Source organism: Hyla sarda, chromosome 7 (genome assembly GCF_029499605.1).
Source record: "Hyla sarda isolate aHylSar1 chromosome 7, aHylSar1.hap1, whole genome shotgun sequence".
Classification (NCBI taxonomy): domain Eukaryota; kingdom Metazoa; phylum Chordata; class Amphibia; order Anura; family Hylidae; genus Hyla; species Hyla sarda.
Genome location: NC_079195.1, coordinates 125,790,531 through 125,805,770, shown reverse-complemented (window position 1 = coordinate 125,805,770; position 15,240 = coordinate 125,790,531). Strand labels below are relative to the sequence as shown.

The following is a 15,240-nucleotide window of genomic DNA, read 5'->3' as shown; positions in this document are numbered from 1 at the left end:
GCCACTACTGGTTTTCACCAGAGCCCGCCGCAAAGCGGGATGGTCTTGCTGCGGCGGTAGTGACCAGGTCGTATCCACTAGCAACGGCTCACCTCTCTGGCTGCTGAAGATAGGCGCGGTACAAGGGAGTAGGCAAAAGCAAGGTCGGACGTAGCAGAAGGTCGGGGCAGGCAGCAAGGATCGTAGTCAGGGGCAACGGCAGAAGGTCTGGAAACACAGGCAAGGAACACACAAGGAACGCTTTCACTGGCACTAAGGCAACAAGATCCGGCAAGGGAGTGCAGGGGAAGTGAGGTGATATAGGGAAGTGCACAGGTGAACACACTGATTGGAACCACTGCGCCAATCAGCGGCGCAGTGGCCCTTTAAATCGCAGAGACCCGGCGCGCGCGCGCCCTAGGGAGCGGGGCCGCGCGCGCCGGGACAGAACAGACGGAGAGCGAGTCAGGTAGGGGAGCCGGGGTGCGCATCGCGAGCGGGCGCTACCCGCATCGCGAATCGCATCCCGGCTGGCAGCGGAATCGCAGCGCCCCGGGTCAGAGGACGTGACCGGAGCGCTGCCGCGGGGAGAGTGAAGCGAGCGCTCCGGGGAGGAGCGGGGACCCGGAGCGCTCGGCGTAACATTATACTTCCAAAGAAAAGGAAAAACGGAGCACATACCAGTATAGTTTCTTGCCGTAATTTCTTTATTTCATAACTTCAGTTTGGGGGTGTGCAGTAGAGGGAGAGGAAGGGTGGACCCACAACGGGAAGGGGAATGTCAGGCAACTGTCCGCGTCACGCTGGAATGCGCTTAGTCAGGCCTGACGAAGCACATTCCAGCGTGACACGGACCGTTGCCTGACATTCCCCTTCCCGTTGTGGGTCCACCCTCCCTCTCCCTCTACTGAACACCCTGAAACTGAAGTTGTGAAATAAAGAAATTACGGCAAGCAACTATACTGCTATGTGCTCAGTTTTTCCTTTTCTTTGGAAGTATTCTATTGCCATTTACTTCACTATTGCTACTTGAGCACTACCTACATATGCCGACAGGGGTTCAGTACGTCTCAAGGTGTGTAGGTTCCAGCAACAACAATTAAGGGATCCACCTGTGTTTTCGGTGCCGAATATATTCTGTGTTACATATATATATATATATATATATATATATATATATATATATATATATATGTAGCTTTTTACTGTAGATGTCAAAAAGAGAAAAAAAAAGGAGTAACTTTCATCTCATGATATATTCTATGAGCCACTGGAGAAATGACCCTTCTATGGAACTAGTTTCCTATTTGTGCACTAGACTCTTCTATTATATAAAAAAAAGGAAATTGTACATTAAGCTTCTTCTGTTCTTTCACCTTTTGCCCCTTCGTGCACCACAATAGAAATAATGGAAAAGGAATGAATTGCCTCCCTTTCTTACAAAACCCTACTTTGTCATATTTCAACCTTCAAAGAAAAGAAAAAAAAATGTTGGACCTGTCTATCACAAATGTTCTCCCACTATATCCTGGTCCTTTGTGTTCCCTTGTCCAAGATTCTGCACAACTGATGTCATCAGACAGATGATTATGCTACTATTAACACTATTCATACAGTCTCTTCCTCTCTGATCTGAAGTGAAATGTGAATCGCATATCAGACAAATTATGAAGTGACAAGAATCAGCAGTCAAAGCCGTGTTTTTCACTGAGGTTGGTAAGGCACTACTCCACCACGCTAAGTAATCCCTTGCGGATATCTGAATCAGCATACAAGTATTACTAGAGCACTTTTAATTATTATTTTTTATTATTATTATTATTATTATAGCTGTATTATAGTTTCCACATACAGTAAAATGTAATGGTATAAACCCACCAGCCACACATGATGCAGAATCTGTTGGCCAGCAGAAGCTACAAAGTTCAGTGGTTACTTATTAAGATTCTTAAAATGAGAACAGTATATTATTTTCCCTGTATATAACACTGGCTAATTCATATAAACTATTAATTAATAAATAGACTGGATACTGCATCATTTGTGTGGGTGTCACCAAACTTTATCCAGGCAGGTTTTTCTTTTGTCTTCCACTAACACAAATAGGAAGGTCTGCAAGAGGGTAAACACAAATAGGAAGGTCTGCAGAAGGGTAAACACAAATAGGAAGGTCTGCAGAAGGGTAAACACAAATAGGAAGGTCTGCAAGAGGGTAAACACAAATAGGAAGGTCTGCAGAAGGGTAAACACAAATAGGAAGGTCTGCAGAAGGGTAAACACAAATAGGAAGGTCTGCAAGAGGGTAAACACAAATAGGAAGGTCTGCAGAAGGGTAAACACAAATAGGAAGGTCTGCAAGAGGGTAAACACAAATAGGAAGGTCTGCAAGAGGGTAAACACAAATAGGAAGGTCTGCAGAAGGGTAAACACAAATAGGAAGGTCTGCAGAAGGGTAAACACAAATAGGAAGGTCTGCAAGAGGGTAAACACAAATAGGAAGGTCTGCAGAAGGGTAAACACAAATAGGAAGGTCTGAAGAAGGGTAAACACAAATAGGAAGGTCTGCAGAAGGGTAAACACAAATATGAAGGTCTGCAGAAGGGTAAACACAAATAGGAAGGTCTGCAAGAGGGTAAACACAAATAGGAAGGTCTGCAGAAGGGTAAACACAAATAGGAAGGTCTGCAGAAGGGTAAACACAAATAGGAAGGTCTGCAGAAGGGTAAACACAAATAGGAAGGTCTGAAGAAGGGTGAACACAAATAGGAAGGTCTGCAAGAGGGTAAACACAAATAGGAAGGTCTGCAAGAGGGTAAACACGAATATGAAGGTCTGCAAGAGGGTAAACACGAATAGGAAGGTCTGCAGAAGGGTAAACACAAAAAGGAAGGTCTGAAGAAGGGTGAACACAAATAGGAAGGTCTGCAGAAGGGTAAACACAAATAGGAAGGTCTGCAGAAGGGTAAACACAAATAGGAAGGTCTGCAAGAGGGTAAACACAAATAGGAAGGTCTGCAAGAGGGTAAACACGAATAGGAAGGTCTGCAAGAGGGTAAACACAAATAGGAAGGTCTGTAAGAGGGTAAACACAAATAGGAAGGTCTGCAAAAGGGTAAACACAAATAGGAAGGTTTGTAAGAGGGTAAACACAAATAGGAAGGTCTGCAAGAGGGTAAACACAAATAGGAAGGTCTGCAAGAGGGTAAACACAAATAGGAAGGTCTGAAGAAGGGTAAACACAAATAGGAAGGTCTGCAGAAGGGTAAACAAAAATAGGAAGGTCTACAGCAGGGTAAACACAAATAGGAAGATCTGCAAGAGTGTAAACACACATAGGAAGGTCTGCAAGAGGGTAAACACAAATAGGAAGGTCTGCAGAAGGGTAAACACAAATAGGAAGGTCTACAGAAGGGTAAACACAAATAGGAAGGTCTGCAAGAGGGTAAACACAAATAGGAAGGTCTGCAGGAGGGTAAACACAAATAGGAAGGTCTGCAAGAGGGTAAACACAAATAGGAAGGTCTGCAAGAGGGTAAACACAAATAGGAAGGTCTGCAGAAGGGTAAACACAAATAGGAAGGTCTGCAAGAGGGTAAACACAAATAGGAAGGTCTGCAGAAGGGTAAACACAAATAGGAAGGTCTGCAAGAGGGTAAACACAAATAGGAAGGTCTGCAAGAGGGTAAACACAAATAGGAAGGTCTGCAAGAGGGTAAACACAAATAGGAAGGTCTGCAGAAGGGTAAACACAAATAGGAAGGTCTGCAAGAGGGTAAACACAAATAGGAAGGTCTTCAAGAGGGTAAACACAAATAGGAAGGTCTGCAAGAGGGTAAACACAAATAGAAAGGTCTGCAGAAGGGTAAACACAAATAGGAAGGTCTGCAAGAGGGTAAACACAAATAGGAAGGTCTGCAGAAGGGTAAACACAAATAGGAAGGTCTACAGAAGGGTAAACGCAAATAGGAAGGTCTGCAAGAGGGTAAACACAAATAGGAAGGTCTGCAGAAGGGTAAACACAAATAGGAAGGTCTGCAAGAGGGTAAACACAAATAGGAAGGTCTGCAAGAGGGTAAACTTGATGAACGATTCAGATGTATCGGTAAAATATTATGCTCAATGATAGTTTATAAGATCCTGATGGTGGGTTCTTCACATCATACATACCTTTGGTCCTGGAGGTCCCGGCTGGCCTGGATTACCAGGTTCTCCTTTAATTCCGCTGAGTGCATTCCCTGTATCTCCCTTTTCTCCCTGTGTATACATTAAAAACAGGCAGATATAATTATTTAGGTTATTTGACAATGAAAACTAAATCTCTTTCCCTAGTTCATCATATTCTCCAAGTGAAGATGCAGAAGCCTCTTAAACAGTTTTTAGAACATTGTCTGTGTGAGCAGAAATAAGTATACTAGAAGGAACATAATACAGTAAAACTCCAACATTAGCCGAATACGACAGGTGTCATATTTGATGGTCATAAAAAAAGTATATAACATTTATAAAATTGGACTCTTACAGAAAACATCCCAAATGTAAGAGAGCTGTCTGTCTCTTTAAATGGCCATATTACACTCGAGAGATTGCTCAGTGAATACTAATCTATATTTTGACTTTATATATGTACATATCAATGTATGATGTTATGGTGCATTGTTATATATTGTATTGTTTTCCTTTTTGTTATAGGTGCTACAATGCAGAGGACTGCAAATCCCAGTGAAGCGTCCATATTGGATTGCAGAGACTGGCAACAAAAAAGCACAAAATGAAAAGAGGGCTACTGTGAAGACAGTGGGGTCCCTGATGTCACAGATGAAAAGAGGGCTACTGTGAAGACAGTGGGGTCCGTGATGTCACAGATGAAAAGAGGGCTACTGTGAAGACAGTGGGGTCTGTGATGTCACAGATGAAAAGAGGGCTACTGTGAAGACAATGGGGTCCCTGATGTCACAGATGAAAAGAGGGCTACTGTGAAGACAGCGGTGTCCCTGATATCACAGATGGAACGAGGGCTACTGTGAAGACAGCGGGGTCCCTGATGTCACAGATGAAAAGATGGCTACTGTGAAGATAGTGGGGTCCCTGATGTCACGGGATAAAAAGAGGGCTACTGTGAAGACAGTGGGGTCTCTGATATCACAGATGGAAAGAGGGCTACTGTGAAGACAGCAGGGTCCCTGATGTCACAGATGAAAAGAGGGCTACTGTGAAGACAGTGGGGTCCCTGATGTCACAGATGGAAAGAGGGCTACTGTGAAGACAGTGGGGTCCCTGATGTCACGGGATGAAAAGAGGGCTAGTGTGAAGACAGTAGGGTCCCTGATGCCACAGATGAAAAGAGGGCTACTGTGAAGACAGTGGGGTCCCTGATGTCACGGGATGAAAAGAGGGCTAGTGTGAAGACAGTAGGGTCCCTAATGTCACAGATGAAAAGAGGGCTACTGTGAAGACAGTGGGGTCCCTGATGTCACGGGATGAAAAGAGGGCTACTGTGAAGACAGTGGGGTCCCTGATGTCACAGATAAAAAGAGGGCTACTGTGAAGACAGTGGGGTCCCTGATGTCACAGATGGAAAGAGGGCTAATGCGAAGAAAGTGGGGTCCCTGTTGTCACGGGATGAAAAGAGGGCTAGAGTGAAGACTGTGGGGTCCCTGATTTCACCGATATAAAGAGGGCTACTGTGAAGAAAGTATGGTCCCTGATGTCACAGATGAAATGAGGGCTACTGTGAAGATAGTGGGGTCCCTGATGTCTTGTAACATTTAAGGCATAGTGTTGCATTGTAGGATAGTAACTGCTTTGACACCTCCTTAGGCAAGTTGTTACCACCAAGCTTTTTTTAAAGGATACCAAGTGTGGGAGAAAAGATTGGAATCCTATGCAGCAGAATAATATGTCTCATAATGTGACCTTTTCTGAGCTGCATTTCCAGTGCACTGCTGTCAGCACAGTGCAAATCTAACTTTCAGCTGAACAGCTGAACCATAAGAGACTACTCACTCATTGACTAACAACCGCAAGCTTCTCTGGGTCATCAGACAGTATGTCTACAGCTTTATGAGTGATGAGGCTTATAAATTAAATTCTGAGAGATGTATACGCTACATAAGCAAGAAAAGTTCACTGGGATGTGTGCAAAATATACAGAACAGGGAATGTCAACATTAAAAAGTACCGTATTTAATATTCTTCCTTGTAAATACTTATTAATTCATTAGGGCTAGTCATTTTTTTTATTTGTTGTGGGTTTAGAGAAACTCTGTTCATCCAACTCTTCCAATAAATGTATTAAAATTAGTAGAAAATGCCTCTTTGTTCAAGAAGAATTGCAAGGATGTCAAATAGTTAAATCATATGAACAATTAAAAATGAATATTATTGGTTTTAGCATTGGACCAGGTATAATCTGACAAAAGCACTGCTCCAGGGGCAAAACATGTATCATTTATTTGCCCTTTTTTCATTGACTGATCAAGTTTTTCCTCTAAAACAAAGGGCAAATCTTTTAATCCCTTATGGACACAGCCCATTATGACCTTAAGGACCAGAGCATTTTTTTTGCACATCTGACTACCGTCACTTTAAGCATTAATAACTCTGGGATGTTTTTCCTAATCATTCTGATTCCAAGATTGTTTTTTTCAAGACATATTCTACTTTATGTTAGTGGTAAAGTTTTGTCAATACTTGCATCCTTTATTGGTAAAAAGTTCAAAAATGTCATGAAAAATTCGAAAATTTAGCATTTTTCTAACTTTGAAGCTCTCTGCTTGTAAGGAAAATAGGCATTCCAAATAAATTTTATATTGACTCACATATACAATATATCTACTTTATGTTGGAATCATACAGTTGACATATTGTTACTTTTGGAAGACATCAGAGGGCTTCAAAGTTCTGCAGCAATTTAAAAATTTTTAACAACATTTTCTAAATCTGTATTTTTCAGGGACCAGTTCAGTTTTGAAGTGGATTTGATAGGCCTTCATATTAGAAATACCCCATAAATGACCCTGTTTTAGAAACTGCACCCCTCAAAGTATTCAAAATGAATTTCAGTAGAGATGAGCAAACTTACAGTAAATTCGATTCGTCACGAACTTCTCGGCTCGGCAGTTGATGTCTTTTCCTGCATAAATTAGTTCAGCTTTCAGGTGCTCCGATGGGCTGGAAAAGGTGGATACAGTCCTAGGAGACTCTTTCCTAGGAATGTATCCACCTTTTCCAGCCCACCGGAGCACCAGAAGGCTGAACTAATTTACGCAGGATAAGTCATCAACTGCCGAGCCGAGAAGTTTGTGACAAATTGAATTTACTGTAAATTCGCTCATCTCTAAATTTCAGAAAGTGTGTTAACCCTTTAGGTGTTTCGCAGGAATAGCAGCAAAGTGAAGAAGAAAATTAAAAATCTTCATTTTTAACACTCATATGTTCTTGTAGACCCAGTTTTTGAATTTTTACAAGGGGCAATAGGAGAAAAAGCCCCCCCAAAATTTGTAACCCAATTTCTCTCGAGTAAGGAAATATGTGGATGTAAAGTGCTCTGTGGCCGAACTAGAGGGCACAGAAGGGAAGGAGCGACAATGGGATTTGGAGAGTGAATTTTGCTGAAATGGTTTTTAGGGAGCATGTCCCATTTAGGAATACCCTATGGTGCCAGAACAGCAAAAAAAAAAAAAAAAAAAAACACATAGCCTACTATTTTTGTAATTTACATTTTGGGGGTAATTGGAGAAAATGCCCCCCAAAATTTGTAACCCCATCTCTTCTGAGTATGGAAATACCCCATGTGTGGACGTCAAGTGCTCTGCTGGCGCACTACAATGCTCAGAAGAGAAGGAGCGCCATTGAGCTTTTGGAGAGAGAAATTGGTTGGAATAGAAGTCGGGGGCCATGTGCGTTTACAAAGCCCCCATGGTGCCATAACAGTGGACCCCCCCACATGTGACCCCATTTTGGAAAATACACCCCTCACAGAATTTAATAAGGGGTGCAGTGAGCATTTACACCCCACTGGCATTTGACAGATCTTTGGAACAGTGGGCTGAGCAAATGAAAAATGAAATTTTTCATTTTCACGGACCACTGTTCCAAAAATCTGTCAGATACCTGTGGGGTGTAAATGCACATTGTACCCCTTATTACATTACGTGAGGGGTGTAGTTTACAAAATGGGGTCACATGTGGGGTCACAGGCTGGAGGCTTTGTTTTGGAAACACTGCTGTGCGATGTGTTTTTCAATCTTAATTGGGGGGGGGGGCAGTGTAAGTGGATGTATATTTAGTGTCTTACCCTTTATTATGTGTTAGTGTAATGTAGTGTTTTAAGGGTACATTCGCACTGGTGGGGGTTTATGGTGAGCTCAAACTTAAAACAGGAAACTCACTGTAAACCCATGTACATTCTACATTCACATGGGGGGGAGGGGAGGCAAACCTCCAGCTGCATGCTGGGAGTTGTACTTTTGCAACAGTTGGAGGCACACTGGTTGGAAAACCTTCAGTTAGGTTCTGTTACCTTACTCAGTATTTTCCAACCAGTGTGCCTCCAGCTGTTGCAAAACTACAACTCCCAGCATGTATTGATCGTCGAAGGGCTTTCTGAGATGAAGTTATGCAACAGCTGGAGGCACGCAACTACAACTCCCATGCCAAGCCGTTTGCCCAGTGCATACTGGGAGTTGTAGTTTTGCAAGATCTAGAAGGCCACAGTTTAGAGACCACTGCACAGTTTTCTCCAAACGGTAGCCCTCCAAATATAGCAAAACTACAAATCCCAACATGCCGAAACAACAAACTGTTGTATAGTGGTCTCCAAACTGTAGCCCTCCAGATGTTGCTAGGCAACAACTCACCATCTTCCGTAGTCTGCACCAGGGAGCCGCACCTCATCGCTGCCTGCCGCCGGTAAGTGACCGCCGGTCACAGCACAGTTCCCCCATTCTGCCCGGATTACCGTGGGAGGGCAGTGCAGGGGAACAAAACTTTAACCCCCCGCCCCGATCTGCTATTAGTTGGTCGCTTCTGAGGGACCAATAGCAGGGATAGGAGGGGTGGCACCCCTACTACCTCACTCCTATCCCTTCAGGGGGATCGGATGTGTCTTGGACAGCCCTGATCCCCTTATTTTCTGGGTCACCAGAGACCCGGAATCACCACAGATTTGCAATTTGCGAATCACCACAGACCAAGGGGTTTGCACAGGGTGCCTGCTGAAAGATTTTAGCAAGCATCCCGGGCTGGTACCTGCCCGGTGAGCGGCGGGGACCGGAATTCCCAAAGGGCGCCCTGTGTCCTTAAATGGTTAAAGCAGCGTTTTTTACTTTTAATGCACTCTAGGGGTGGGATTCTGTGGCCAACATTCTGGGGGCATCTAAGACTAGGTAACTATATGGGCTATTAGGGGCAATAAACAGGCTTGTATATGTTTCTTGGTTGAGAATATGTCTACCTTTACCTTTCCTCAAAATTCATTACAGACTAAAATTTCTTGCCACACAAACTCAGTACATTAATGCAACAAGCATTGCCAAACCATTTACAGGATGAAATTCACATCACAAACAGTTGCATAGCTATAGTGGTCCAAGAGGTTGCAATGGTAACCAGCTCTGAGCAGGGCCTATATCTATATAGAGTTATTATAATAATTGGGCATATATAGTTTCCATTAGGTGAAACTACATAAGCTGTTATAGTAGTAACTTCTCTTTTTACAGATTTTACTTATCCTGACTCCTTTTAGTATGAGGTCATTGTTTGTGCTGTACATGCAATGTCCTGACACTGAACAACCTCAGTAGCCAAAAAGAACCCGACTCAGCAATGAGAAAGGTAAAAATATGGAGAAGTTACTGGTTCTGTTCCATTAGATGAAAATGTCTCATAAATCAGGATGTCCACATGCCTGCAATGTAGTGTCAGATCATTGGTGACATTGTTGCACATTGCTTGGTGTGCATCAAAAAATTACTTAAAGGGGTATTCCAGGATCTTTTTTATTTGACTATGCAACAGGGGCTGTAAAGTTAATGTAGTTCATAATATAGTGTCTGTCTCTGTGTGTGATGGTGGTCTCGCAATTCTTCTGTGATGTTTGCCCAAATGTTTATTTTTAACAGCATACAAAATGCTATTTTTTCTGGTTGCAGTGAGACTTGAGACATTACATCATTAGTCAGGTGTTCAGAGGGATCCTGTCTTTACTTTAATGGATGGAGTGACTGCAGTGAATTGTAGGTTTGCAACATTTGGAGGGACCCTGGTTAGAAGACACTAATTGTATTACATTGAAGACAGCACAGGTGTGTTTCAATGGGTGGGGTGGCTGATGTGTGGGAGGAAGAAAAATGACCTCACACTTACAAACAAGGAATTATGGGACATGTAGTTCGAGGTAGGGAACTCCAACAAGAAATAGCCAGTTCACAAAATGATAGCCACAGCATTATGGTTGATTCAGAACACAGCCGTTGAGCTCCAAGACAAGTACGGATCCTTTCTAAGCATGGCTATTATTGTCTGGCAGGTAAGTACTAAAATCATCTTATGGTACATAACCCCTTAAATTATTCAACAGGGTTTGCAGAGTCACTCATAGGATAGAATTGAAACATGGAGGTGATAAAGCATGAGGAGATAGTGATCAGTGATAACTGAAGATCAGAAAGGAGGTGGGTGAATGTAAAAACTGAACCAGAGTGATATGTGATCTTTATGAATAAAGAAGCAAAGGAAATATGTTACAATGCAAGGAAAAGGGATATCTTATAGTGAGTCAAAAGTCCATATAAAGTATGCATGAGCCTTTTGTATTCAACCAATGAGACCAATTTGTGACTCCCCTCACCCTTCGCAAAGCTTCCGCATTGAATGTAAATTCAAATTAAATTTTGCCTAAGTCAAAAAGTAGCATCCAGGGACGAATAGTACCTACAGGTAAAAAAGTGTCTGGCAATCACACCCTCTTCTTGACATATAAAAGAACACTTGATATCTGTTTTGCATGAGGCCCAGAAACTTTCAATTTTGCTTCTTTTAATCTATAATTTTTGTACACTGCATTTCTCCCATAATCCATTGATCCCGTTCCAAGGAAGATGAGTCACTGTGATTTTCGTGCAATTTATTTTATTCATCGAGCAATATCCTTGAAATCTAAGAACAAAGTAGTTTATCACACAGAGAAAATGACATGTCAGTGCTAAAAATATTTCAGCGGACATCCATCTTCACCCGCCACTCAGTGGGAATTTACCCTCTAGCTTCAGAGATGCTTTAATTTAACTTTGTTGAAACCCCATTGACTTTTGTTACACGGCGAGGATGATTATATGACTACATGCTTTACCTTTACTGATGCTACAAAGGTTGTAATTTCAAAATGTAAAAGACTAAGCAATGGTAAGTGAAATATTCCCAGGCAGACAAGGTCCCAATGCTAAAACACTGAAGAACATAGGAAGCCAGTCAGCTAGTAGAGCAGATGTTCTACGTAATGATTTATAGCATAATGTGCTACAAAGTGTCCGGTAAGCACAATGGGGGAGATTTATCAAAACCTGTGCAGAGGAAGAGTGGTGCAGTTGCCCATAGCAACCAATCAGATTGCTTCTTTCATTTTCCACAGGCCTCTAAAGAGGCCTGTGGAAAATGAAAGAAGCAATCTGATTGGTTGCTATGGGCAACTACACCACGCTTCCTCTGCACAGGTTTTGATAAATCTCCCCAAATATTTCTGCATTCAACCAAGCATGAAAAGAGCAAATAGTTTTAAAGGAAAACATAAACGATATTTAAGTTACCTTTTCTCCTGAAACTCCGGGTTCACCCTAAAAAGATGCACAAAAATGAGTATGCATAGTTTATTAACAGTGAGACATACCTGCAGTTAGAGGTATGAGTTACTAATTTTATCATTGTATAGATCTATGCATTAACATGGATTGTATAGTGTAATATCATATAATACCATTTATAATACCATGCCAAACAAAACCTGTATGTCTCCATGCATAAACGGATCTCATCTTGTATCCAGTAAAGGTGGCCCAACAGAGTACTGGAGCCTCCTTTCACTTGTACAGTTTTCTCCAATAAACATATTCTTCATATTGTAATCACTTCCATATATCATCATTACATTCACACGTATAAAGTTTCATTCAATTCAATTCATTCAAGGCCATTGCAGTTGGAGAATACTATTGTTAATGAAGGAATTTACTTGGACCCCAACGATGTTTAGGTAGGTGGCACACATGTCAAAGTTACATAAACATGAATGCCAGGACCCCAGGTTTCCCATCAGAACATTGCCCAAAGAATCACATTGCATTCTTGCTATAACGAATCTCAATGGCAACTATTTCCCATGTAATCAATGCGCATGTATCAAGCCATCCAAATAGGCAAAATAAGGCCTAATTTATCAAACCATGACCAATTGGCCATACAGTGGGTCATTTTATGGCACAACAGTTCAGTCTGTTTCCTGAAAACATTCAGAATTTCTAGCATGCGTGATGCGTATCATGCACAATGATACATAGATGTGATTGGTTCACAGTAACCAGATTGGCTTCACTACCATTCAGCTTTAGAGTTTATTGTCCATTTACTATACATGCCTATAACCCTCTGGATACAGCATCAACCTAATATAGTACAAGTGGAGGAGTTTTTTTTTAATACTCCATTCAGATATACTAAAATTCATTTGCATGGAAATCAGAGTACACTGTAGATCTTCAAACCTGCTGCTGCATGCTCATTCTGTAGCAGAAATGCAGCTGATTTAAAAAAAAGGTTGTAACCTCTTCATATTATGGGTAAAAATCCACTGTCGAAGCACATTCTAAAAGGGGTATTCCAGGATTTTTATTTTATTTGACTATGCTACAGGGGCTGTAAAGTTAGTGTAGTTCATAATATAGTGTCTCTACCTGTGTGTGATGGTTTTCTCACAATTCTTCTGTGATTTTCACCCCAATATTCATTTTTAACAGCATACAAAATGACTTTTTCCCAGGTTGCAATGTGGCTGAGACCTGAGTCACTAGTCAGCTGATGACAGGGAGCCTGTCTGCTTCAATGGGTGGAGGGATCAATCTGCAACTAATGCAACAGCTGTAGGCACCCTGATTGAAAACCACAGGTCTTTTGAATGTATGCAGCCCATTTGTGCTTCAATGGGTGGGGTGGCTGATGTGTGGGAGGGAGGAAAATGGAATTATGGGATTTGTAGGCAAAAAAGAAAACTCAAACAGGAAATACCAGTTCACAAAAAGCTAGCCACAGTGTTATGGTAATCTCACAACATAGCCATTTAGCCCCAAGACAAGCGCAGATCCTTCCTAAGCATGTCCATTACTGTCTGCCAGGTACGTACTAAAATCACCTTATTCTGGATAATCCCTTTAACTGTGGATTTGTATGTGAGAAGTGCTATAGGATATTCCTGCTCATTTCTCTGTTTATTAATCCTGGAAAAATCAATACAATTATCATATAGCTGTCCAGAAAGAAGTTCTGCAGGAGCTTGTCTAAATGATCTCCAAACTGCCGCTCTCCAGCTGCTGCAAAACTGCAACTTTCAGCAGTTTGAAGGCCACTGAAATTCTACTGGGTCTACACCTGACTACATTCTGTATATTATTATTATTATTATTATTATTATTATTATTTCATTTCCTAATTTTAGATGCATACAAATGTGTCCTTCATGACTAGCTTAGAAAAAAACAATACTCCGTAGGTAGAAGTATAGGCTATACAGTATGTGGCCCCACAGTAGTTGTGAATTAGCACTTGAGAGTTCCACATTATAGCCTTGGTGCCCACTAGGCACAAAATATTCAGGGGAATGAATTATATAAATGAATACATCTATGGATTTTCCACATTTTGCAGATTTTAATTACTATGACTTTTTTTCACATTAACAAAATTCATTGTAAAAATCTGCTGCAGCAACAAACTCACTCACAATTTGGTGTGAATTTTTAGCTTAGGATTTCCCTGTAGAAATGCTGCAGATTATTTTCCAGTGCAGGGGATCTGGTCAGTTTTTTTTCATTTATTTATATGTCTGCCTGGGTCGGGGTACCTAAATTTATTTAGCTGGACAAATCCTTTGTCGACTTTGCGAATAGTTTAGGAATGTCATAACTGGCATTTACAAGCAAATGTGATGCATCTCATTTTGAGAAGCACACGCATAACTCTACATTATGTCATGTACTTGCCATGAATGTAAGAAAAAGCCATTATTAAAAAGGCAATGCACAACTCCTATTATTCTAGCAATATATAATTGATAACACATTTAACAGTATAGTAAAAACTCACTTACCGTAACACAAAAACAGTCTAAAACATATATATTTTTTTATTTTAAACAGGTGTTCTCACCAGGTAGGTTATACATATATATATATATATATATATATATATATATATATACTGTGTATATATATATATATATATATATATATATACACACATATATATATATATATGTATATATACTGTATATACCGTATATATGTATATATATATATATATATATATATATATATATATATATATATACAGTGGTCCTTTAAGTTACAATACTAATTGGTTCCTGGACGACCATTGTATGTTGAAACCATCGTATGTTGAGACCAGAACTCTATGGAAACCTGGTAATTGGTTCTGAAGCCACCAAAATGTCATCCAAAAATAGGAAAAAGTGAGGATTAAAGAAAAATAAGTAGGTAACTAATACAGATAAAGCAAGATCGTACATATAAAAGTAATAAAGATCTGCTGGGAGCTGTAAATCCCTGTCTATTTCAGTGTTTCCCAACCGGGGTGCCTCCAGCTGTTGCAAAACTACAACTCCCAGCATGCCCGGACAGCCAAAGGCTGTCCGGGCATGCTGGGAGTTGTATTTTTGCAACAGCTGGAGGCAAACTCTTTGGGAAACACTGGTCTATGTAGAGGACAAGGTCCTGTACAGAACACGCAATGTCCTAAAAAAAAGGAAAATGGAGTCGCCCTCACCTGATGCCCAAAGGAGAAGCTAACCCTGGCACAGGTAAAGAGTACAGAACATGTAATACCTCCCTTTACTGTAGGGGGCGCTATAAGATGCCAGTCAGTGCATGCACAGGGGTTTTACCAGTGAAATATCCATTCTGATTGGTTGGTTCTTCCACCATGTTTCGCAGATTTCAAAGCATTGTATGTGCAGTCTGGTTTCAAGTTACAATG

The 15,240-nt window shown here is 41.1% G+C and overlaps 1 protein-coding gene across 1 annotated transcript in view; it reads right to left on the bottom strand.

The window, feature by feature from the left end:
• Positions 1–15,240, bottom strand: part of LOC130282440 (collagen alpha-1(XIII) chain-like) — a 191,643-nt gene that overhangs the window by 62,199 nt on the left and 114,204 nt on the right. The window contains exons 18-19 of the mRNA XM_056530694.1: positions 11,787–11,813; positions 4,147–4,233 (exon numbers count right to left, since the gene is read on the bottom strand). Of these exons, the coding sequence (XP_056386669.1) occupies positions 4,147–4,233; positions 11,787–11,813 (114 nt within the window). The remainder of the gene's footprint in view (positions 1–4,146; positions 4,234–11,786; positions 11,814–15,240) is intronic.